This window comes from Protopterus annectens, chromosome 16.part0, assembly GCF_019279795.1.
Source record: "Protopterus annectens isolate FY-2018-M chromosome 16.part0, PAN1.0, whole genome shotgun sequence".
NCBI classification, from domain to species: domain Eukaryota; kingdom Metazoa; phylum Chordata; order Ceratodontiformes; family Protopteridae; genus Protopterus; species Protopterus annectens.
The window spans coordinates 881,746,428-881,769,342 of NC_056750.1; the positions used below are offsets into that span (position 1 = coordinate 881,746,428).

Here is a 22,915-nt window from a genome sequence, read left to right on the forward strand (position 1 = left end):
ATTTTTTTTTTATATATTTTTTTTTATACACGGGGTGTAAATTTTTTTGTTTTATATAGTTTAACATAGCTGTGGTTTTCATTTTGTAGTATGTAAATGCCTTACAGTTATAGATATATGTATATAGTTATACCGTGTGTGTGTGTGCCGGTTGTGTGTATATAGTTTAACATGGCTGTGGTTTTCATTTTGTAGTATGTAAATACCTTCACAGTTATAGATATATGTATATAGTTATACGTGTGTGTGCGTTTGTGTATAGTTTAACATGGCTGTGGTTTTCATTTTGTAGTGTATAAATGCTTACAGTTATAGATATATGTATATAGTTATACGTGTGTGTGTTGCGTTGTGTATATAGTTTAACATGGCTGGTTTTCATTTTGTAGTATGTAAATGCCTTTACAGCGGATATATGTATATAGTTATACCGCGTTGTAGTAGTACCACACGTGTGTGTGTATATAGTTTAACATAGCTGTAGTTTTCAGTTGCTATATAAATACCTTCTGATTATAGATATATATATATAGTTATACATGTGTGTGTGCTGCGTTTGTGTGTATATAGTTTAACATGGCTGTGGTTTCATTTTTGTACTATATAGCGCCTTCACAGTTATAGATATATGTATATAGTTATATGTGTGTGTGTGCGTTTGTGTGTATATAGTTTAACATGGCTGCAGTTTTCAGTTTGTACTATGTAAATGCCTTCACAGTTATAGATATATGTATATAGTTATACATGTGTGTGTGTGCACGTTTGTGTGTATATAGTTTAACATGGCTGTGGTTTTCATTTTGTAGTATGTAAATGCCTTCACAGTTATAGATATATGTATATAGTTATACATGTGTGTGTGCACGTTTGTGTGCATATAGTTTAACATGGGTGTGATTTTCAATTTGTAGTATGTGAATGGCTTTACAGTTATAGGTATATGTATATAGTTATACACGTGTGTGTGTGTGCACATTTGTGTGTATATAATTTAACATGGATGTGGTTTTCATTTTGTAGTATGTAAACGCCTTTACAGTTATAGATATATGTATATAGTTATACACGTGTGTGTGTGCACGTTTGTGTGTATATAGTTTAACATGGCTGTGGTTTTCATTTTGTACTATGTAAATGCCTTTACAGTTATAGATATATGTATATAGTTATACATGTGTGTGTGTGCACGTTTGTGTGTATATAGTTTAACATGGCTGTGGTTTTCATTTTGTACTATGTAAATGCCTTTACAGTTATAGATATATGTATATAGTTATACATGTGTGTGTGTGCACGTTTGTGTGTATATAGTTTAACATGGCTGTGGTTTTCATTTTGTAGTATGTAAATGCCTTCACAGTTATAGATATATGTAGTTATTGCTGTGTGTGTGTGCACATTTGTGTGTATATAGTTTAACATGGCTGTGGTTTTCATTTTGTACTATGTAAATGCCTTTACAGTTATCTCCTCCTATCTAATAACCTTCTAGCTACTTGCCAATATGGCTTTCGTCTCTACCATAGCACCCCAACAGCCTTATTATCCTTCATAGACTCAATTAATATAAACCGGAATAACAATCTTCTTTCATCTGCATTCTTTGTAGACCTGTCAAAAGCCTTTGACATGGTGAATCACCAACTCCTCCTACATTGTTTAAAATCTCTCTCTCTCAATAATCTTGCTTTATACTGGTTTACTTCCTATCTTCAGAATCGGAAACAAGCTGTTTTATGGAACAACAATCTTTCCGAACTTCTCCCTACCACTTTAGGAGTACCTCAAGGCTCCATCTTAGGTCCTCTTTTATTTTCCATCTTTATTAACGACCTGTATCTAGCCACCCCACTAACTACTTGCAATTCAGTACGCCGATGACACCACCATCATCTGCTCTGCCACAACCCAAGCTGACCTCCACTCACTCACTCCAGAAACGTTTACCACCATAGAACAATGGTTCTCCAATCACTGCCTTCTCTTAAACCCTAAGAAAACTAAACTTGTCCTCTTCTCACCCACACACCTGTCTCCCCCTATTAGTTTCACACTTACTTCTAACAATGGCACCCTTATCTCTCCTGACCAAACTTCTAGGAGTTACTGTCGACAACCTACTAAAATTTGATTTTCATATCAACTCTATCATAAAAGCAACTAACAAAAAATTAGGTTCTCTACAGAATCAAATCTTTCTTAACTCCTGAAGCAAGAACTGCCATAGCCATAACATATCTTATCTCTACTCTACTATATGCATCCCCCATATATACTAATCTTTCTAAACATAACATCAATAGGCTTACAACAGCCTATAACATCATCATTCTCTTTCGGCTTTTCCCGTTAGGGGTCGCCACAGCGGATCATCTCTTTCCATTTCTTCCTATCCTTTGCATCTTGCTCTGTCACACCAACCGCCTGCATGTCCTCTCTCACCACGTCCATAAACCTTATCTTAGGCCTTCCTCTATTCCTCTTACCTGGCAGCTCCATCCTTAGCATCTTTTTCCCAATATACCCATCATCCCTCCTCAGCACATGTCCAAACCAACGCAATCTCGTCTCTCTTGCTTTGTCTCCAAACTGTCCAACATGGGCTGACCCTCTAATATACTGATTCCTAATCCTATCCATCCTAGTCACACCGATTGCAAATCTTAACATCTTTAACTCTGCCACATCCAGCTCCGACTCCTGCCTTTTTGTCAATGCCACTGTCTCCAACCCATATAACATAGCTGGTCTCACTACACTTGTAGACCTTCCCTTTCACTCTTACCGATACCCGTCTGTCACAAATCACTCCTGACACTCTTCTCCTCCCATTCCACCCTGCCTGTACTCTCTTCTTCACCTCTCTTCCACATTCACCATTACTCTGAACTGTTGATCCCAAGTACTTAAACTCGTCCACCTTTACCAACTCTACTCCCTGCATCCTCACCATTCCTCTACCCTCCCTCTCATTTACACACATATATTCTGTCTTAGCCCTGCTGACCCTCATTCCTCTGTTCTCTAGAGCATATCTCCACCTCTCCAAAGTCTCCTCAACCTGATTCCTACTCTCACTACAGATCACAATGTCATCTGCAAACATCATAGTCCACGGGGCCTCCTGTCTGATCTCATCTGTCAACCTGTCCATCACCACTGCAAATAAGAAAGGACTCAGAGCTGATCCTTGATGTAATCCCACCTCCACCTTAAACAGATCTGTCACTCCCACTGCAGTCCTCACCACTGTCACACTACCCTCATTACATATCCTGTACCACTCTTACACTTCTCTGCCACTCCCGACTTCCTCATACAATACCACAACTCTTCTCTAGGCACCCTGTCATATGCTTTCTCCAAGTCTACAAAGACACAATGCAACTCCTTCTGACCTTCTCTGTATTTCTCCATCAACACTCTCAGAGCAAACATTGCATCTGTAGTGCTCTTTCCTGGCATGAAACCATACTGCTGATCACTAATCATCACCTCCCTTCTTAACCTTGCTTCCACTACTCTTTCCCATAACTTCAAGCTGTGACTAATCAGTTTTATCCCTCTGTAGTTACTGCAGCTCTGCACATCACCCTTATTCTTAAAGATAGGTACCAAAACACTTTTTCTCCACTCCTCAGGCATCCTCTGACTTTCCAAAATTTCATTAAACAGCCTATAACAACATTGCCAAATTTGCCACTGCCTCTCCATATAAAACACATCACTGCCTGAACCTCCTTAACCTAGGGTGGCTGGAGTTACCTCACCTAATTCAATACTATCACCTTACAACTGCCCATAAAGCCCTTCACCACCCAGAAAAGATACCAATGCTCTCCACCCTGATAAAACCCTATAACAACCTAAAAACCCTACGCTCTTCCAATAAAATACTGATTTAAACATCTCTATCAAAGAATACAGCAGGTGACTCGATATTTTCCAACTCAGTTGGTAAAATTTGGAATCAACTTCCTTAGCCCAAACTTCTATCACACTATTTAAAACTCAACTGAAACATTTTCTAACCAATCACTGGCTTTGCTCTTGCAATAACCCTAGCTGATCACGTACCTCCTACCTTCTCCTGCATCCTTTGCACTGTCTCCCAACTCTATTTCTCCATTTTATTTTTCATCTCTACCTAAGAAATTGACTCTCTCAACTTCAAACTAAAATTTTCTAGTAACTCTATCTTTTGCTTTTAAACTACTTAATTATTTCTGTCTCACATTTTATATACCTGTACTGAAGAAATTTGATAGTCTCTGTTTTCACCTTTTGAACTTACTGAAAAGTTAGCGTAAATGCCTGTTTTAGTTGCGTCTTAAATTCCCTATGTAATTATGAATGCCTGTTTTAGTTGAATCTCAAATTACCTATGTACTTTGACCTGTACTGTAGAAATTTGATAGTCTCTGTATTCACCTTTTTGAACTTACTGAAAGGAAAGCCTATATGCCTGTTTTACTTGTGTCTTAATTCCCTATGTAATTTTAAATCCCTGTTTTACTTGTGTCTTAAATTACCTGTGTACTTTGAATGTATTTTTGTTGTTATGCATTAGATAGTGGAGCTTTTCTCCTCGGGCCTCCACTGAAAATGGACATGTATCCAGTTGGACTAGCCCGGTTAACAAATGTAAAATAAATAAATAAAAATATAGATATATGTATATAGTTATACACGTGTGTGTACGTTTGTGTGTATATAGTTTAACATGGCTGTGGTTTTCATTTTGTAGTGTATGTAAATGCCTTTACAGTTATAGATATATGTATATAGTTATACACGTGTGTGTGCACGTTTGTGTATATAGTTTAACATGGGTGTGATTTTCATTTTGTATTATGTAAATGGCTTTACAGTTATAGATATATGTATATATTTATACACGTGTGTGTGTGTGTGTGCACGTTTGTGTGTATATAGTTTAACATGGCTGTGGTTTTCATTTTGTAGTGTATGTAAATGCCTTTACAATTATAGATATATGTATATAGTTATACACGTGCGTGTGCACATTTGTGTGTATATAGTTTAACATGGCTGTGGTTTTCATTTTGTAGTGTATGTAAATGGCTTTACAGTTATGTATGTATATAGTTATACACGTGTGTGTGTGCTCCTTTGTGTGTATATAGTTTAACATGGCTATGGTTTTCATTTTGTAGTGTATGTAAATGGCTTTACAGTTATAGATATATGTATATAGTTATATATGTGTGTGTGTGTACGTTTGTGTGTATATAGTTAAAAATGGCTGTGGTTTTCATTTTGTAGTGTATGTAAATGCCTTTACAGTTATAGATATATGTATATAGTTATATATGTGTGTGTGTACATTTGTGTGTGTATAGTTTAACATGGCTGTGGTTTTCATTTTGTAGTGTATGTAAATGCCTTTACAGTTATAGGTATATGTATATAGTTATACACGTGTGTGTGTGTGTGTGTGTGTGTGTGTGTGTGCACGGTTGTGTGTATATAGTTTAACATGGCTGTGGTTTTCATTTTGTAGTATGTAACTGCCATTATAGATATATGTGTATAGTTATACACGTTTGTGTGTGTATAGTTTAACATGGCTGTGGTTTTCATTTTGTAGTGTATGTAAATGCCTTTACAGTTATAGGTATATGTATATATATAGTTATACACGTGTGTGTGTGCACGGTTGTGTGTATATAGTTTAACATGGCTGTGGTTTTCATTTTGTAGTATGTAAATGCCATTATAGATATATGTATATAGTTATACACGTGTGTGTGTGCACGTTTGTGTGTATATAGTTTAACATGGCTGTGGTTTTCATTTTGTAGTGTATGTAAATGCCTTTACAGTTATAGATATATGTATATAGTTATACACGTGCGTGTTTCCATTTGTGTGTATATAGTTTAACATGGCTGTGGTTTTCATTTTGTAGTGTATGTAAATGGCTTTACAGTTATAGATATATGTATGTAGTTCTACACGTGTGTGTGTGTACGTTTTTGTGTATATAGTTTAAAATGGCTGTGGTTTTCATTTTGTAGTGTATGTAAATGGATTTACAGTTATAGATATATGTATATAGTTATACACGTGTGTGTGTGCACATTTGTGTATATATAGTTTAACATAGCTGTGGTTTTCAGTTTGTAGTATGTAAATGCCTTTACAGTTATAGATATATGTATATAGTTATACACATTTTATTTATTTATTTTATTTTACATTTGTTGACCGGGATGGTCCGACTGGATACATGTCCATTTTCAGCGGAGGCCCGGGGAGAAAAGCTCCACAGAGAAAAATACAATACAATAAAATATAGGTAAAATAAGCTTACAAATTACAAAGATGTGAAAGATACTAGTTACAAAATAATAAACATTCATAGTTAGGCTGCTATTAGCCTTAGTACAGAAAAATTGCAACTCTGAGTATACCAATGCATCTCAAGACATTAAAGTAACTATGTACAGAGTCAGAACATTACCTTACAGGACTTCAGAGGGATGATAAAGAAGCTACTTGCTATTATAGAACAAGATAGGATTAATGTTCAGATAGTATAGGAATTTGAAGTAACCCAATTTTTCAATTAATGTAGGATGTGCTGTATTGACAGGAGCACACATGTGTGCACATATGTGTATATAGTTTAACATGGCTGTGGTTTTCATTTTGTAGTATGTAAATGGATTTACAGTTAGATTTATGTATATAGTTATACACGTGTGTGTGTACGTTTGTGTGTGTATAGTTTAACATGGGTGTGGTTTTCATTTTGTAGTATGTAAATGGCTTTACAGTTAGATTTATGTATATAGTTATACATGTGTGTGTGTACGTTTGTGTGTGTATAGTTTAACATGGGTGTGGTTTTCATTTTGTAGTATGTAAATGGCTTTACAGTTATAGATATATGTATGTAGTTATACACGTGTGTGTGTGTGTGTGCACGTTTGTGTATGTATAGTTTAACATGGGTGTGGTTTTCATTTTGTAGTGTATGTAAATGGCTTTACAGTTATAGATCTATGTATAAAGTTATACACGTGTGTGCACGTTTGTGTGTATATAGTTTAACATGGGTGTGGTTTTCATTTTGTAGTATGTAAATGGCTTTACAGTTATAGATATATGTATATAGTTATACACGTGTGTGCACGTTTGTGTGTGTATATAGTTTAACATGGCTGTGGTTTTTATTTTGTAGTATGTAAATGGCTTTACAGTTATAGATATATGTATATAGTTATACACGTGTGTGTGTGTATACGTTTGTGTGTATATAGTTTAACATGGCTGTGGTTTTCATTTTGTAGTGTATGTAAATGCCTTTACAGTTATAGATATATGTATATAGTTATACACGTGTGTGTGTGCACGTTTGTGTGTATATAGTTTAACATGGCTGTGGTTTTCATTTTGTAGTATGTAAATGGCTTTGCAGTTATAGATATATGTATATAGTTATACACGTGTGTGTGCACGTTTGTGTGTATATAGTTTAACATGGCTGTGGTTTTCATTTTGTAGTATGTAAACGCCTTTACAGTTATAGATATATGTATATAGTTATACACGTGTGTGTGCACGTTTGTGTATATAGTTTAACATGGCTGTGGTTTTCATTTTGTAGTGTATGTAAATGGCTTTACAGTTATAGATATATGTATGTAATTATACACGTGTGTGTGCACGTTTTTGTGTATATAGTTTAAAATGGCTGTGGTTTTCATTTTGTAGTGTATGTAAATGGCTATACAGTTATAGATATATGTATATAGTTATACACGTGTGTGTGTGTACGTTTGTGTGTATAGTTTAACATGGCTGTGGTTTTCAGTTTGTAGTATGTAAATGCCTTTACAGTTATGGATATAAAAGCATATTTGAAATGTAGTAAGAAATGGAGAGTGCAAATAGCACTGCTGAAGAAATGAGTATGTGACTTTGACAAAGAATTTCAGGGTGGATGTTCAGCAGAATAATATGGACAAAGGAGAAGAGGAGTAATTATAGTAATTATAGTAATTTCTAGATGACCTCCAGTAGTGGTAGATGAGAAAAAAATACAATAGTAGATTTATGGTTGTAAGGGGTTATTGGTAATGAGGGATTGTACTGCCATCTATTTGTATTAGTCCAAAAACTACTGCGATGTAGTTTTAGAATATTTTGGGAGAACTTGTCAGCTTTCATCTGTGAATGCTACATGTAAGAGGGTTGTGATTTGCAATAGTGAAGATGTATCTGGGGGCATGTAAGGGAAAATATAACAGTGGAGAGTAGATTGCTGAAGAAGTTTATGAAAATATTTGGTATGGAAGATGTGAATTCAATAGTAGGAACTCTTGACAGAATTTCCGTATTCTCTGAGGTACAATCACTGGACTAGACAGAAAAATTATATTTCACGGAAACGTACAACTAATTGTAAGCTTTGCCGCATCCAGTAACAGTGAGATCATGTACCAGTAAAAAAAAAATAAGATGAAAATACAGGGCAATGAAATAATGATGACAGATTGGTAGTTCCCCAGCTGCCTGTTAAAAGAGAGGGATTTAATGGATGCGTAGTGGGAATTGAGAGAAGGAAGATAGAAACTTTCTTCAGAAGTTATAGCTAGAGAGATTAAGAAGTAATAGGAATTAGATGGCCTGACAGAGGTTGAAATATTCCAGAATAAGGGAATCCCACAGAAGAAGAGGAGGCACAAATGAGTGCTAAAGAGAAGTGTCTATACAAGAGTGAGTTTAGAAAGATTGCTGTTGAACAACTATTTTTCTGAAAAATCTAGACCACAAATATTTTTGGCACAATGACTTAAGCAATAGCAAGTAGAAAATGTTTTCCTCCAAACTGACTGCCTATTACAAGAAGCACCTTGAAAAGTGACTTAAAGAAAAGGTGTACCAGAAGGCCACTGACCTGAGTATGAGTGGCCCCTTACTCTTGAGACCATCAATTACAGTGAGGTGGGTTTGCAAACCCAGACTGTGACATCTACTTCAGCCATGGCTTGTGATATTACCCTTCTGGAAACCGCCACCTACTCTGATGATAGCAAGTACTCCCAAGCTGAATACCCCTCAGTCAGGAAGCTTTCCTGTCAGATTCTGCTTTTAATGCTTTTATTACTGTTTCTTACGCAAAGGTGGTGGTCTCTTCATGTTTGTCCTTGACAGTATCAGTTCTAGGATTGAGTTCTTGGGTGCTGACACACATCCTGAGAATCTCTATGGTAGTCTGTCTCCATATCCCTTGGTCAAACAGTCAAGTCAAAAGACTGTAATTTTGCTATATCATGAGCTATTTAAGGCCTGTTCATACCTCATGTGTGCTCTCATGGTCAGCTGGATTTTCTTCTGGAACTCCGCTTTCCTTTTCCGAATACATACAGTAGATGATTGATGACTCTGAGTTTCCCTAGGTGTGTTGTATAATGTACAGATGGTAAGGAAGAAAGACGTGGCACTTTGCTTCTGTTCCCATTTGCCTATTAAACTCTCTGGATGGTGGCCTCTGTTTTTGGGGTCTCTGTGGGCATCTTCTGTAACTTGATTGTGGATGTATGGAAGCTGTCTATAAAACTTTTTTTTACCCCTCTGTACTGAAGTTTCAGAAGAAACTTCTCTATAGGAAATGGGCCTTCCTACAAGAGGCAAGACAAAGGAAAGAAACAGATGAATAAGAGGCTTCTATAAGGAAAATGGAAGGAGACCAGAAAAAGCATAGAAGCCTTCAGGGCTGTGACTAATAGACCAGCTATAATTAATTCATGGCAGTCTTTCTCCAGCTCCTCAAATCCCACCTTATCTCTCCCCTGTATATTTTCTTCAAACAAAACCCACAGAGCAAGGGGTCATTGTTGACCTTCTCATACCATAATGGGATAAAATTGCCCAAAATAATTGGGGGCTTTGACTTTTAAGTCAGGAATGTAGACTACAGTTGTTAGGGATATCGGAGAGCTTTAGTCTTCCTCCAGTCCTTGGGTTGCCAAACACATTTAAACCAACCCTCCTACAAGATACACTCTTACAGGGAACTGTAGACTGAATATCAAAAACAGAAGTAGGAGTTGGCTCTCTTCCAGACTACTGCTAGTTAAAAGAAAGGACTTCTAGTTACAAATCAAATGGCACCAGAAATGCTCAGTCTGGGGAATTAAATCTCTTCAGCAACATCAACAGAATGGTCTAGAGGGACAGGTCTATCTCACACTGGATATTGCTGCTGTGGAGCAAGGTACACCTGTATCATATTCAAGCACAATTTAGAGCTCTGGATAAGAAACAGAACATTTACCCCAGGACTGGCCCTGTACTTACTAATGGGCAGAGGCAGCTTCTAAATGCTTTATCCAATGCATGGGTCACCCCAAATTATCAATAGCATGATCCCAGTTGTTCGCATTAGGGGTAATATATAATTATCCACCATAGAGTGGTTAAGATCAGTCTGCAACTGAGTGGGATATAAGTTGTTTAGAGCACAAAAGGGAAATTGCTAGGCCTAAAATACCCCACAAGGGCAGCTAGCCTAGTGCTTAATTATGAACCTCTGACACATGGAAATGTTTTTTTCCTTTCAGGGTTAAACAAGTTTAAGAAACCAGAGTTGAAAATGCCAGCTTTGCATGAACCTTCTTGCCTCCCTTTCTTTTCTAAAAGCTTACATGGTCACCCTGGACTTAAAGGATATCTACCTACCTATACCCATAACCATAGTGGACAGACCGTGTCTCCACTTTGAGCCAGGGAGATGCTACTTCAAGCTCACTTCCTTGCTATTTGGTTTATTTAGAACTAGTAAAAAGCTGCAAAAATTGAAAGAAACTGTGTACCATTTTATTTCATTAGTACTAAGCACTTTCATCTCTCATAGACTTCATCAGAGTAAAATAAAACTGTTGAAACAACCAAGCTTTTAAAACCCAAAGGTAACAATCAGATCTCGTATCAAATTAACAGTGAACTAGGAAATGAATGATCCTTAAAGCTGTACTAAGAAAAGAAAAAAAATTAAGTAAAACAGCACAAAAATGTCTTCAGCCTTTGTAATATAAAAATACAATGAATAAATTATTCTATGTGAATGCATATAAATGCAATACATAAACATAAATACAAAAATAAATTTAGGGTGGTGCAGCGGTTAACATTGTCACCTTGCAGCAAGAGGTTCTTCACTTAGATTTTCGGCTGCGGTGCCTTCTTTGTGGGGTCTGCATGTCTTCCCTGCATTTCCTCTGGGTGCTCTGGTTTCCTCCCACATTCCAAAGACACAAGTCTGGAGTGTTTCTCCCAGGACCTCCACTGAAAATAGGTCTGTCCTAATTGGACTTTCCCGGTCAACAGATGTTAAATAACTGGAACGGTTTCTAACATATACAGCAAGTACTATTCATTCTTTTTCCTTTAGTGTTAGTACAACTTTAAGTATCATTCATTTACTAATGAACTGTTGATTGGATTTGAAATGTGATTGGTAACCTTGTGTTTTAAAAGCTTTGTTTAATTTTACTCTGAAGTCTGGATGAAAGTGCTTAGTAGTACTGAAATAATATGGTATACAGCTCCTTTAATGTTTGTTTTTTTACTAGTGTGTAGAAGTTTTTATTTGTATCATAACAGGGCAGATGTTCACAATGTGCATCGTTGAAGCATTTGCCTACTTTCTGATGTTGAATGTGCACTTGTGCCCTTAACTGTACAACTCCAGAGGAGGTTTAAAATCTTCTGCTATGCACACAGACTTCCTTTTAAAGCTTAGGCCTGCTCTGCATTTTTCAAAATTCTGTCTAGCACTTGGCAAATGGGTCATTTTTCTTGGGACACTGCTGAACACTGCACCAGAGGGTCTTCCTCCCCTCAGATAAAGTAAGTTTTCTGTCAAATTACTTAAGGTTTGCAACACAGTAGAGGCAATTTACAAGGGAATGCCTTATAGTATTAGATGCATGGCATTTTCCATTTGATGGTACCCAATGGCAAGGCTAGACATGAGGAAATCACAATGATACTTAATGAGCATTTGGTGCAAACGATTAGTCATCGCATTGCCTTGTGCTACTATTGCTTTGCATCAGAAAAGAGCTTTCATGGCTCATCCAACAAGTTCAGTCTCGAGATGGTTTTAAAGTTAGGTCCAGATACTCAGCATTCACTGCAGATTTCTCAGGCAAGGCCTGGTAAGCCCACTCAGGAGAGTTTAGGATCCATGGTATCTAGGGCAAAACCCCGAGGAAGAGGCATTAACATAAACTAAATGCTGACAGCCCTTCTGTCCATGTCTGTGGACAACCTGCTTGATCAACACTAAATATACTGGGACTTTTGTCTACCCACTGCTAAGGAAGACTAGGTGTATGTAACAGTCCGAAATATGTTTTTCTAGTGACTATCTAAACTTGAGCAGCATTCTACCTCGGTGTGCTTGAAGATAGCCTACCGCAGGCCATTGCATTGTCCCCCCCCCCCCCAACCTCTGTTTACAATCTACTCCCCTCTTTGCCTCTGTTTAACTTTGTAAACCTAACTTCACAGTGGCACCTCTTTTACTCTGTGTACCTCCCTCCTTTCTCCACTAGGTGGCAGCATACACATGATAAAAAGACCTGCAATAAACCTTTTGCGCTGCTCCACTAATTTATTCTGCCCCTACATTAAGGAATCTGTGGAATTACCACCACACACTCATGCGCATTCTTTAAAGAGTGTACCCTAACCAAACTTTAAGTCCAAAGTTGGTAACTGGAAAACCAAATTTGTAACCAGAATACCTGCACCCTAGCAGTAGCTCTCCTTTTCCAGCCTCAGGTCACTGATTGATTATTTTCTAGTCCTTCCCGCCTTCTTGGCTCCTCCTGCGGGCTCACTCCGCCCCCCTATCCTGCCCCCAGTGCTCCTACATTTATTCTCCTCCTACAATCCCTCCCTCTCCTCCAACCAATCCTGTCACCCCTTTCTCCAACCTACATGACTCACTACCACACCCCCCTCCCACCTAATATCCCATTACCCTCCTATCACTTCTGACTGACTCCAGCTACCATGCTCACCCTTCCTCCTAAAATCCTTCTCTCTACATCCATCCTCATCCTTCTACTACCTCTTTACCATGCCAGCTCTTATACTGATTAACATTTACACCTTCCACCTCTTCCTCCCCACCCCCTCCTTACAGCCCACTTCCACATCTCTGCCTCTTGAATTCCCTCCCACCCTATCCTTCTCTTAAAAGTAAAACTTTTCCCAAGCACTACTAAATACTACAAACCCAAACCCATTCACTACCAGCCACTTTTATCTAAGTACAAACCTAATAAACTTATTCCCCATCTCACTTACCTTTGCTTAGCCGGCAACCTTCACCCCAATCCAGGACCAAACTTCTCTCCAGCAAACCACCCCAGCACCAACAACAATTCCACCAGTAAACACCTCAAATTCCTCACCATCAATGCCCAAAGCTTAAAAAATAGATTAACCCTCTTTCATGCCTGGCTCAATCACAACTTACTTGATATTGTAGCCATCTCTGAAACCTGGCAAAAAAACCTCACATAAGTGACTCTGAATTTCTTCCCCCGGATTTCATTCTCTCCGATCTGACTGCCTAAGTAGAAGAGGTGGTGGTGCAGCTTTAATCTACTCCAACCGTTTGTCCATCACTCCTGACCCTAATCCCATCCCTTCTTTAAATAATACTGAACTTGTAACTGGCCTACTAAAAATTAAACAACCATAAAAGCATCTGCATCATTTCCCTCTATATTCCTCCTGGTAGCAACACCAATACCCTGGAAGACCTCCTCTAATATTAAGCTAGAAACCTACATTATGGGAGATGTAAATATTGACTGGGAAAAAAATCATTAACCCTAATCCCACCATAAAAATCTACCCATTTAACTTCACTCAACTTACTAACTCCATGACTAGACCTAACAAAACCAACCCCCCACGCTCCATACTTGACTGGATCCTAGTATCTCATCCTAACAAAGTCATAAAATTTGGAGTCATTTTTGACCCATTAGGAGACCCACCTCCCTGCCTTCACCTTTCGAGCTACACCGACTTCCCCACACTCACCAGTACATTCATACTCGTAACCTATCTAACTTTAACCCTACTACTTTCTCTGACTCCCTTAAGCTAACTAACTGGAATCCCCTAAAAACTGTACCATTAGATGCAGCCGTTGCCTATTTCAATTCAACATTCGTAACTGTCCTCAACTCCCTCGCTGCAGTACGAACAGAGAGTTAAAACAAAGACCCATGGCTCACCAAAGATACCAAAAAGATTTTGCTACAAAGGGATAAAGCCTGGAAAGCATACCTCCAATATAAACAGCCAGAAGTCTTACTTAAATATAAACAGCTGAGAAACCTAGCCAAAAAACAAGTCATTAGAGATAAAAAGTCTCACTACATCAAACTACAAGTAAATCATGCAAAAAACCCCAAACAATTCTGGAACTCTAATTCCCTCCTTAGGCCTGGTACAAAAAAACAAGTCCCTGTCCTGACACCAGCAAATCCGACCTTGAAATTGCCTCACTATTCAGTACCTTCTTCACCTCTTCTATCGCTGAGCTAGCCAAGACCATTACCAACAATAACCCTCCACCCCTCCTTGCTCAGTTTTCTCCTCCCCTTCTTTCGAACTCAAACCCGTCTCCACCAGCCTAATAAAGAAACTTCTGTCTAAACTAAAGCCTTGCTCCAGTGCCCCTGACAGCATTCCTTCCTAAAAATAGCCTCAGACGTTATTGCTTTGCCTGTCAGCATCCTGATCAATAGATCACGACTCGAATCCTATGTACCCAAACTATGGCGTACTGCATTTATTCTTCCACTCCACAAGGGTGGAAAAAACTGTAAAGTCTCCAATTTATGCCCCATAGCCATCCTTTCCCCAATCTCCAAACTTCTTGAAAAATGCATCCATAGCCATCCTTTCCCCAATCTCCAAACTTCTTGAAAAATGCATCCACCTGCAGCTCTTGCCATTCCTTACCAAACACCAGCTACTCTCTCCTACCCAACACTGCTTCCACCCAGGACACAGTACCAACTCCACCCTTCTCTCCTCCTTACATTCTGTCAATTTAGCCCATGACTCTGGTAATATGGTATCTTTTGTTCTGCTGGACTTATCCAAAGCCTTTGATACCATCTCCCATACCCACCTTCTAAACCACCTCTCTAATCTCAACCCTTCCCAAAAAAACTCTTTCCTGGTTCTCCAGCTATCTTTCTGACAGGTCAGAAGCCGTGAAATGGGGCCAGGCCACCTCCACTTTCCTTCCTACCCCCACTCGAGTACCCCAAGGTTCCATACTTGGCCCATTGCTATTCATTATCTTTATTAATGACTTCCACAAAGCCATACCCAATACCAAAATTGCACAATACGCTGACGATTCCACGTGGATCTGCTGCACCACTAACCTAGCAGAGCTCCAATCTCTGACTCAAACTGCCTTCTCAACCTCCGAAAACTGGATGCTCCAAAATCACCTCTCACTAAATGCCAACAAAACTAAGATCCTTCTATTCTCTCCCTCAAAATCCTCCCCTCTTGATAAAAACTCACATCAAATTACCAGCCTTAATAACTCCACTATCAAAGTTGTACCCTCCAACAAACTTCTTGGTGTCACCATTGATCACCTAAAATTTAACACTCCTGTCCAGCTAAACATCAAGAAAACACACACAAAATTTGGCCTACTATACAGAAACAACCACTTCCTCTTTCCTACCACCAGACTAACTCTCGCCACAACCTATCTCCTTTCCTCTCTACTGTATGGTGCTCCTCTGCTCACTAATTTATCTTACACACTTACCTCCAAACTGGAAGTATGTTACAACATAATCTCCAGATTTGTCACAAATGCCAAATCCTCCTCTCATCACTGCACCTCCTTCACTGTTTTAAACTACCTTGAACTCTGAACTCCCCAATCAACTTGACTTTCTCCAAATAACCACAGCCCACAAATTATTGTTCCAACCTACTAACTGCCCTGCACTATCCAATGTACTACAACCATATACCCCCCTCAGATCCCTTAGATCTACCCACCAAAACCTGATCACCATTCAAAAACCCAAGCGCCCAGCTGGTCAGCTTCTGTTATCCTTTTCCCTAGCTAAAAAATGGAATGCTCTGCCCTCCACACTGAGGACCTGTGACAACCTTAACTTTAAAACTCAACTTCATTCCTAACTCTTATCTAAACAGGAAATGCAACTGTACTTTTCCACCCATTCCTCTCAAGCTCTTCTCCCCCTTTACTCCTTGATAACCTTCTTACCTTCCTAACCTCGCACTCAAATGTAGATCGTATATGTAACTAAACAGTAAAATCTAGCTATTATGCTATATGCCTGCCTTTTTCTCCTGAACAAAACTGTAATTGTTTATTTTTTTCTTTTTTGAATGCAACCTGTTTGTAATGCAAACTGTCTTTGAAATTATTCATGTAAGTAAACTGTGTTGTGGAGCTTTTTTCCCCTGACCTCCACTGAAAACGGGCCCCCCAAGCCCAGTGGGACGGGACCTCCCCGGTCATCAAACTGGAATAAATAAATCAATAACATTCAGACCCACTTGGGAGCAGGGATCTTGCACATCCTATCGGATGATATCACAGTGATGTGATAAATCGCACATCCTCTCAGATGACATCACAGTGATGTGATACATCAACAAACTGGCAAGATCTCCTTGTTTCTTATTGGGCATGTATATGTTGCAAGCATTGGAACCATCTCAAGGGTCTGGAGTGATTCTCTTGGCATTTTACATCTCCTCTCAGGATACCTCTTTAGCAGACTAGCTGAACACGCCAGAGGCAAATGGGCCTAGGCAGCGTGACATGTGACATTTCGCTGTGGGATATTTGGTTGGGTACTCATGACTGAATGGCATTCAGCTGCAGAGAAATATGGCTATTACAAATTCCCTGTGGGTAAAGCGAAAAATCTGATGCCGTGCACACAACTTAAGTAACCAAATGCACAGGGGGAAATAATGTCCATGGCCCCCAAGACAACATGACAGGCATCAGCAGGCTAGCCACTGGGCATGCTAGTGGCAGTAAAAATGGTGCAGAATGGGAAGTTCCTGTATAATGGGTTTGTGGACCACTGCCCCCTTCAGAGTGTAGGGAAAATTGCCTGAAAGGCATACTGGAACATAAATGTGACTACAGTAGCATGTAAGACTTCCTCCATGCTATAGCAAACTTCAGCACGTTGTAGTTACATAAGCATGCACTGTACCCTGAGCACAACACAAGCATGTAGGGTACACTGAGCACAACACTCATTACTTCCCCTGCCCCCATGCTGTAGCACACTTTATGTTGTAGTTACGTAAGGATGTGAAGTACACTGAGCACAGCACTCATTACTACTTCTGCCTCCATGCACTTGGTTATTAAAGCTGTGGATGTGGCAGTGTGTGATTCCCTTTGCCCACAGGGATTTCACAACACCTATATTTCTCTGCTGCTGAATGTCACTTCAGCCATGTGTCCCCAACCAAATGTCCCACAGGGAAATGTCTCACTGCCTAGGCGCCTGAACCTGCACCAGAGTGGATGCTAACAAGTTATGTATTTCTGGACTCCAGGGATGTATTTCTGGACTTAGTTCTCGGGTATGGTGCACCAGAGATGAATCCATTTGTTTCTCCCAAAAGTAGACAGTTAATTGTGCAGCAGCAGCCTGGGCAGGAGCAGCTTACTCCATATGGCAGGCAGGTCTGTTTTTCTATAGGCTGTCTTCCTAGCACCATTAATCCTCAAAGGTTCAAACCAAAACTACTAATCAGCAACTCCATTTTGTCCCAGGCAGCCTTGTTTCCCCCTTCCATAGACCATGTTAGGGACAAAGCCTGTAACTTTGCTCCAGTCGACGCAAATCCAGGCATCACTCGCACACCGTTTGTGGACTTGAAGGCGGACAGTGTGGATCATCTAGCACTCACTGCTTTTAGGAACATTTCAGAGGATGTGCTCTACTTCTGAAGGGACGATTCCTAGCAGAGTGGAAAGGTATTCTCTCTCTGGTGCCAGAGTACCGATTGTCACTTCGGTGTCCTTGATCCTCCTTTACTTGTCAGACCTGCACAAAATATGGCCATCGTGTGCGTCAGTCAGACCTGTACAAAATATGGCATCGTGTGCGTCAGTCAGACCTGTACAAAATATGGCCATCGTGTGCGTCAGTCAGACCTGTACAAAATATGGCCATCTTGTGAGTCAGTCAGACCTGTACAAAATATGCCATCTTGTGCGTCAGTCAGACCTGTACAAAATATGGCCATCGTGTGCGTCAGTCAGACTTGTACAAAATATGGCATCGTGTGCGTCAGTCAGACCTGTACAAAATATGGCCATCTTGTGCGTCAGTCAGACCTGTACAAAATATGGCATCGTGTACGTCAGTCAGACCTGTACAAAATATGGCCATCGTGTGCGTCAGTCAGACCTGTACAAAATATGACATCTTGTGCGTCAGTCAGACCTGCACAAAATATGACATCTTGTGCGTCAGTCAGACCTGCACAAAATATGACATCGTGCGCGTCAGTCAGACCTGCACAAAATATGGCATCATGTGCGTCAGACCTGTACAAAATATGGCATCGTGTGCGTCAGGCCTGTACAAAATATGGCATCGTGTGCGTCAGTCAGACCTGTACAAAATATGCCATCGTGTGCGTCAGACCTGTACAAAATATGGCATCGTGTGTGTCAGTCAGACCTGTACAAAATATGCCATCGTGTGCGTCAGTCAGACCTGTACAAAATATGGCCATCTTGTGCGTCAGTCAGACCTGTACAAAATATGGCATCGTGTACGTCAGTCAGACCTGTACAAAATATGGCCATCGTGTGCGTCAGTCAGACCTGTACAAAATATGACATCTTGTGCGTCAGTCAGACCTGCACAAAATATGACATCTTGTGCGTCAGTCAGACCTGCACAAAATATGACATCGTGCGCGTCAGTCAGACCTGCACAAAATATGGCATCGTGTGCGTCAGACCTGTACAAAATATGGCATCGTGTGCGTCAGGCCTGTACAAAATATGGCATCGTGTGCGTCAGTCAGACCTGTACAAAATATGCCATCGTGTGCGTCAGACCTGTACAAAATATGGCATCGTGTGTGTCAGTCAGACCTGTACAAAATATGCCATCGTGTGCGTCAGTCAGACCTGTACAAAATATGGCCATCGTGTGCGTCAGTCAGACCTGTACAAAATATGGCCATCTTGTGCGTCAGTCAGACCTGTACACAAAATATGGCCATCTTGTGCGTCAGTCAGACCTGTACAAAATATGGCCATCATGTGCGTCAGTCAAACCTGTACAAAATATGCCATCGTGTGCATCGGTCAAACCTGTACAAAATATGGCCATCTTGTGCGTCAGTCAGACCTGTACAAAATATGGCCATCTTGTGCGTCAGTCAGACCTGTACAAAATAGGGCCATCTTGTGCTTCAGTTGAGGTACCTTTACTAAAAGAATTCCTTTTCATCTTTTGGTGAAAGAAGCCTGTTTTTGTATTTGAGCGAAAGCGTTAAGTCTTTGAAATGAAGTATTTTGGTTTCTTTGAATAAAGAATTTTAGCCTCAGTCTCCAGAGTCACTTTTGGTGGTGGCAGTTTTTTTTATTTTCCATTTTAGTATAGTGATCTACTACGTCACCAGACTACTCTTTAACATCCTCAGAATATTTCATTGCTTTGTGACTCTGCAGAGAGAAAGTTACTTTTTGCTGCAAATACTCCAGTTTTTTTCTAAACTTTTCATACTCCTTTTACATTTATATTGTTTACTTTCATATTTACTTGGATGCATTTATCTCTATCATTTATAGATTTGTTTGATGTTTGTATTCTTTTCTTACCATTGTATATTTTATTTTATATATTTTATTGTGAGTGGTATTGAATTGTCATTTATATTCTGTGGAGCTTTACTTCATGGACCGCCACTGAAAATAGTTTTTTGCCCAGTCAGACTTTCTCAGTAAACAAACGTCAGTATAAGTAAGTAAATAACTATGACTGTGGTGTGGACCAGAACCAAGAAGAGGGAGTTACCAGTAGAAGGTATTTGGAGCTTGAACACATTGCTGCAGAGGTGCTGACACCTTCCTTGCAACACCAGTTGAAAAACTACTTCCAATCCATTGCTCAGCACACCAACGGATTAGAGAGTAATGTACCACAAGTAAGCCACACACCGACGGATTAGAGGGTAATGTACCACAAGTAAGCCACACACCGACGGATTAGAGGGTAATGTACCACAAGTAAGCCACACACCGACAGATTAGAAGGTAATGTACCACAAGTAAGCCACACACCGACGGATTAGAGGGTAATGTACCACAAGTAAGCCACACACCGACGGATTAGAGGGTAATGTACCACAAGTAAGCCACACACCGACAGATTAGAGGGTAATGTACCACAAGTAAGCCACACGCCAAGGGATTAGAGGGTAATGTACCACAAGTAAGCCACACGCCAAGGGATTAGAGGGTAATGTACCACAAGTAAGCTACACGCCAACGGATTAGAGGGTAATGTACCACAAGTAAGCCACACGCCGACGGATTAGAGTGTAACCTACCTCAAGTAAGCAATACAGAATACAATCTTCCATGCCGTCCAAGTGTAAGGATGAGGAGAACACCGGACCCCACCCCCTGACTTGTAAATATCAGTATTGTGGTCACATGGCAGTAGGAAAAGTGCATAGTTGACATTTGCTGAGCATGACTTTCAGTGAACTATGTTCATGTTATTGTCAGTTGTACGTAGAGCCTGGTAATTCTTTTGCTTTCTCATTCTCGCATTACTAAGGGCTTCGGGTTAAGCACATATTCCAGGTCAAAGCCATTTTTGCTGTAGCTCGAACCTCCCCTTACGTGATGAGACACTGACTAAAATACTACTTAATTCTCCCAGGAAGGGTGAAATGGCTTCTCACAGCCATCTTGCCCTGCCTGAAGCCTTCATCATCCAGGCTATTAGTCCAGACTTAATCCCTGCACACTTCAGGACCAGGCTGGGACTGATAATGGTTGTGTACTAGGGTAATCATAGTTTTGAAAGACCTGAAGCCTTCGTCATCCAGGCTATTAGTCCAGACGTAATCCCTGCATACTTCAGGACCAGGCTGGGACTGGTAATAGTTGCGTACTAGGATAATCATAGTTTTGAAAGAGGCACATGTGCTGTAGCTGACATAGGTTTTTAAGACTGTGCTCTCATTTGGCTTCCGATTTTTTAACATGTGAATTACGTCACCTCAGTCTGTCCCCAAGAGAGAGAGCACTTGTCCCAAGAATTATGTTTTTCCTTGACTGCTGGCAAAGTAAGACATTGAGTTGTAACACCTTTAATGCAGGGCTTGTATTTTTCTAATACTTTATTGCGTAGTATAACACTACAATGCTTTGTTAGGAGCAGAAAGCTTGGGAAGGTCATGTAAACTTTTAGGATGTCAAATGTTAGTTTTCAGTTTGACATCTGACCCAAGTATCTACTCAAATGAGAAGGCAGGATTTTTAACCATTGTTGTATTATGGAGTGTTAAAAAAAAAAAAAAAAAATGGTTCACTGGGATGAATTATTTTTGAATGGATGTGCAGTTGCTCTGTTCAGATTGATCAGTGCCTGTTTTCTTAGATGAAACTGCTGCTTTCTTGAAAGACAGATTTTTATGAAGTCTGTGCCGAGTATGTGGACCAGTTTTTATTTTAAGAATTGCTTGTTTTCCTATTGTCATATAATTCACAGCTTGCCTTTTCTTCATATCACTTCAGAAAGCATGTACACCCACCTAGAGGACCCACTTAAAGACTTCTAGCTAATACAGAAGTAAAGATGCTGTATATGCTGAAGCAATTTGATTTATAGAGTGATTCGACAGGCTCCTGCATTTTACCTTTGGCTGTATTTACTGCAAAACCCTTGCATGCCGCCACTAATTTTTATTTTGAAAGACTTATCCTTCCTGTTCTCCTTTCTAGATTATTCTAAAGGCTTTGGTGGTAGATATGGTGTGGAGAAAGACAGAATGGATAAGGTAAGTCCGCATTTTTGGCCTTTGCATTTTTTGGTAACTAATATCAAAGGGTGGTGGGAATGGCATCAAAGTATCAGCCTTCTCAATAGAGGATTGGGTGATGGGACGTCCTGTAGCTCAGAGGACACCTGCATTATGTCTTGTTGGGTGATGGGACGTCCTGTAGCTCAGAGGACACCTGCATTATGTCTTGTTGGGTGATGGGACGTCCTTTAGCTGCAGAGAAGACCTGCATTATGTCTTGTTGGGTGATGGGAGGTCCTGTAGCTCAGAGGACACCTGCATTATGTCTTGTTGAGTGATGGGACGTCCTGTAGCTCAGAGAACACCTGCATTATGTCTTGTTGGGTGATGGGACGTCCTTTAGCTGCAGAGAAGACCTGCATTATGTCTTGTTGGGTGATGGGACGTCCTGTAGCTCAGAGGACACGTGCATTATGTCTTGCTGCTCTCTTAGGTTGTATTTATTTAGCTCCATCTTGTGAGTAAGTTTTAAAATCTGCAGCATGTTTTTAACAAGTATGAAGGTGATATCACAAGTGAAGTACAGTCTTGTTAACCAGAGTGCCACTTATTTATATCACAAGTAAAGTACAGTCTTGTTAACCAGAGTGCCACTTATTTATATCACAAGTGAAGTAGTCTTGTTAACCAGAGTGCCACTTATTTATATCACAAGTGAAGTACAGTCTTGTTAACCCGAGTGCCACTTATTTATATCACAAGTGAAGTACAGTCTTGTTAACCAGAGTGCCACTTATTTATATCACAA

At 39.8% G+C, this 22,915-nt stretch overlaps 1 protein-coding gene across 1 annotated transcript in view; it reads left to right on the forward strand.

The window, feature by feature from the left end:
* The window catches only part of LOC122790680 (src substrate cortactin-like), a 1,120,562-nt gene that overhangs the window by 428,707 nt on the left and 668,940 nt on the right, over positions 1–22,915 (forward strand). The window contains exon 8 of the mRNA XM_044058203.1: positions 22,088–22,143. Coding sequence (XP_043914138.1) covers positions 22,088–22,143 — 56 coding nt within the window. The remainder of the gene's footprint in view (positions 1–22,087; positions 22,144–22,915) is intronic.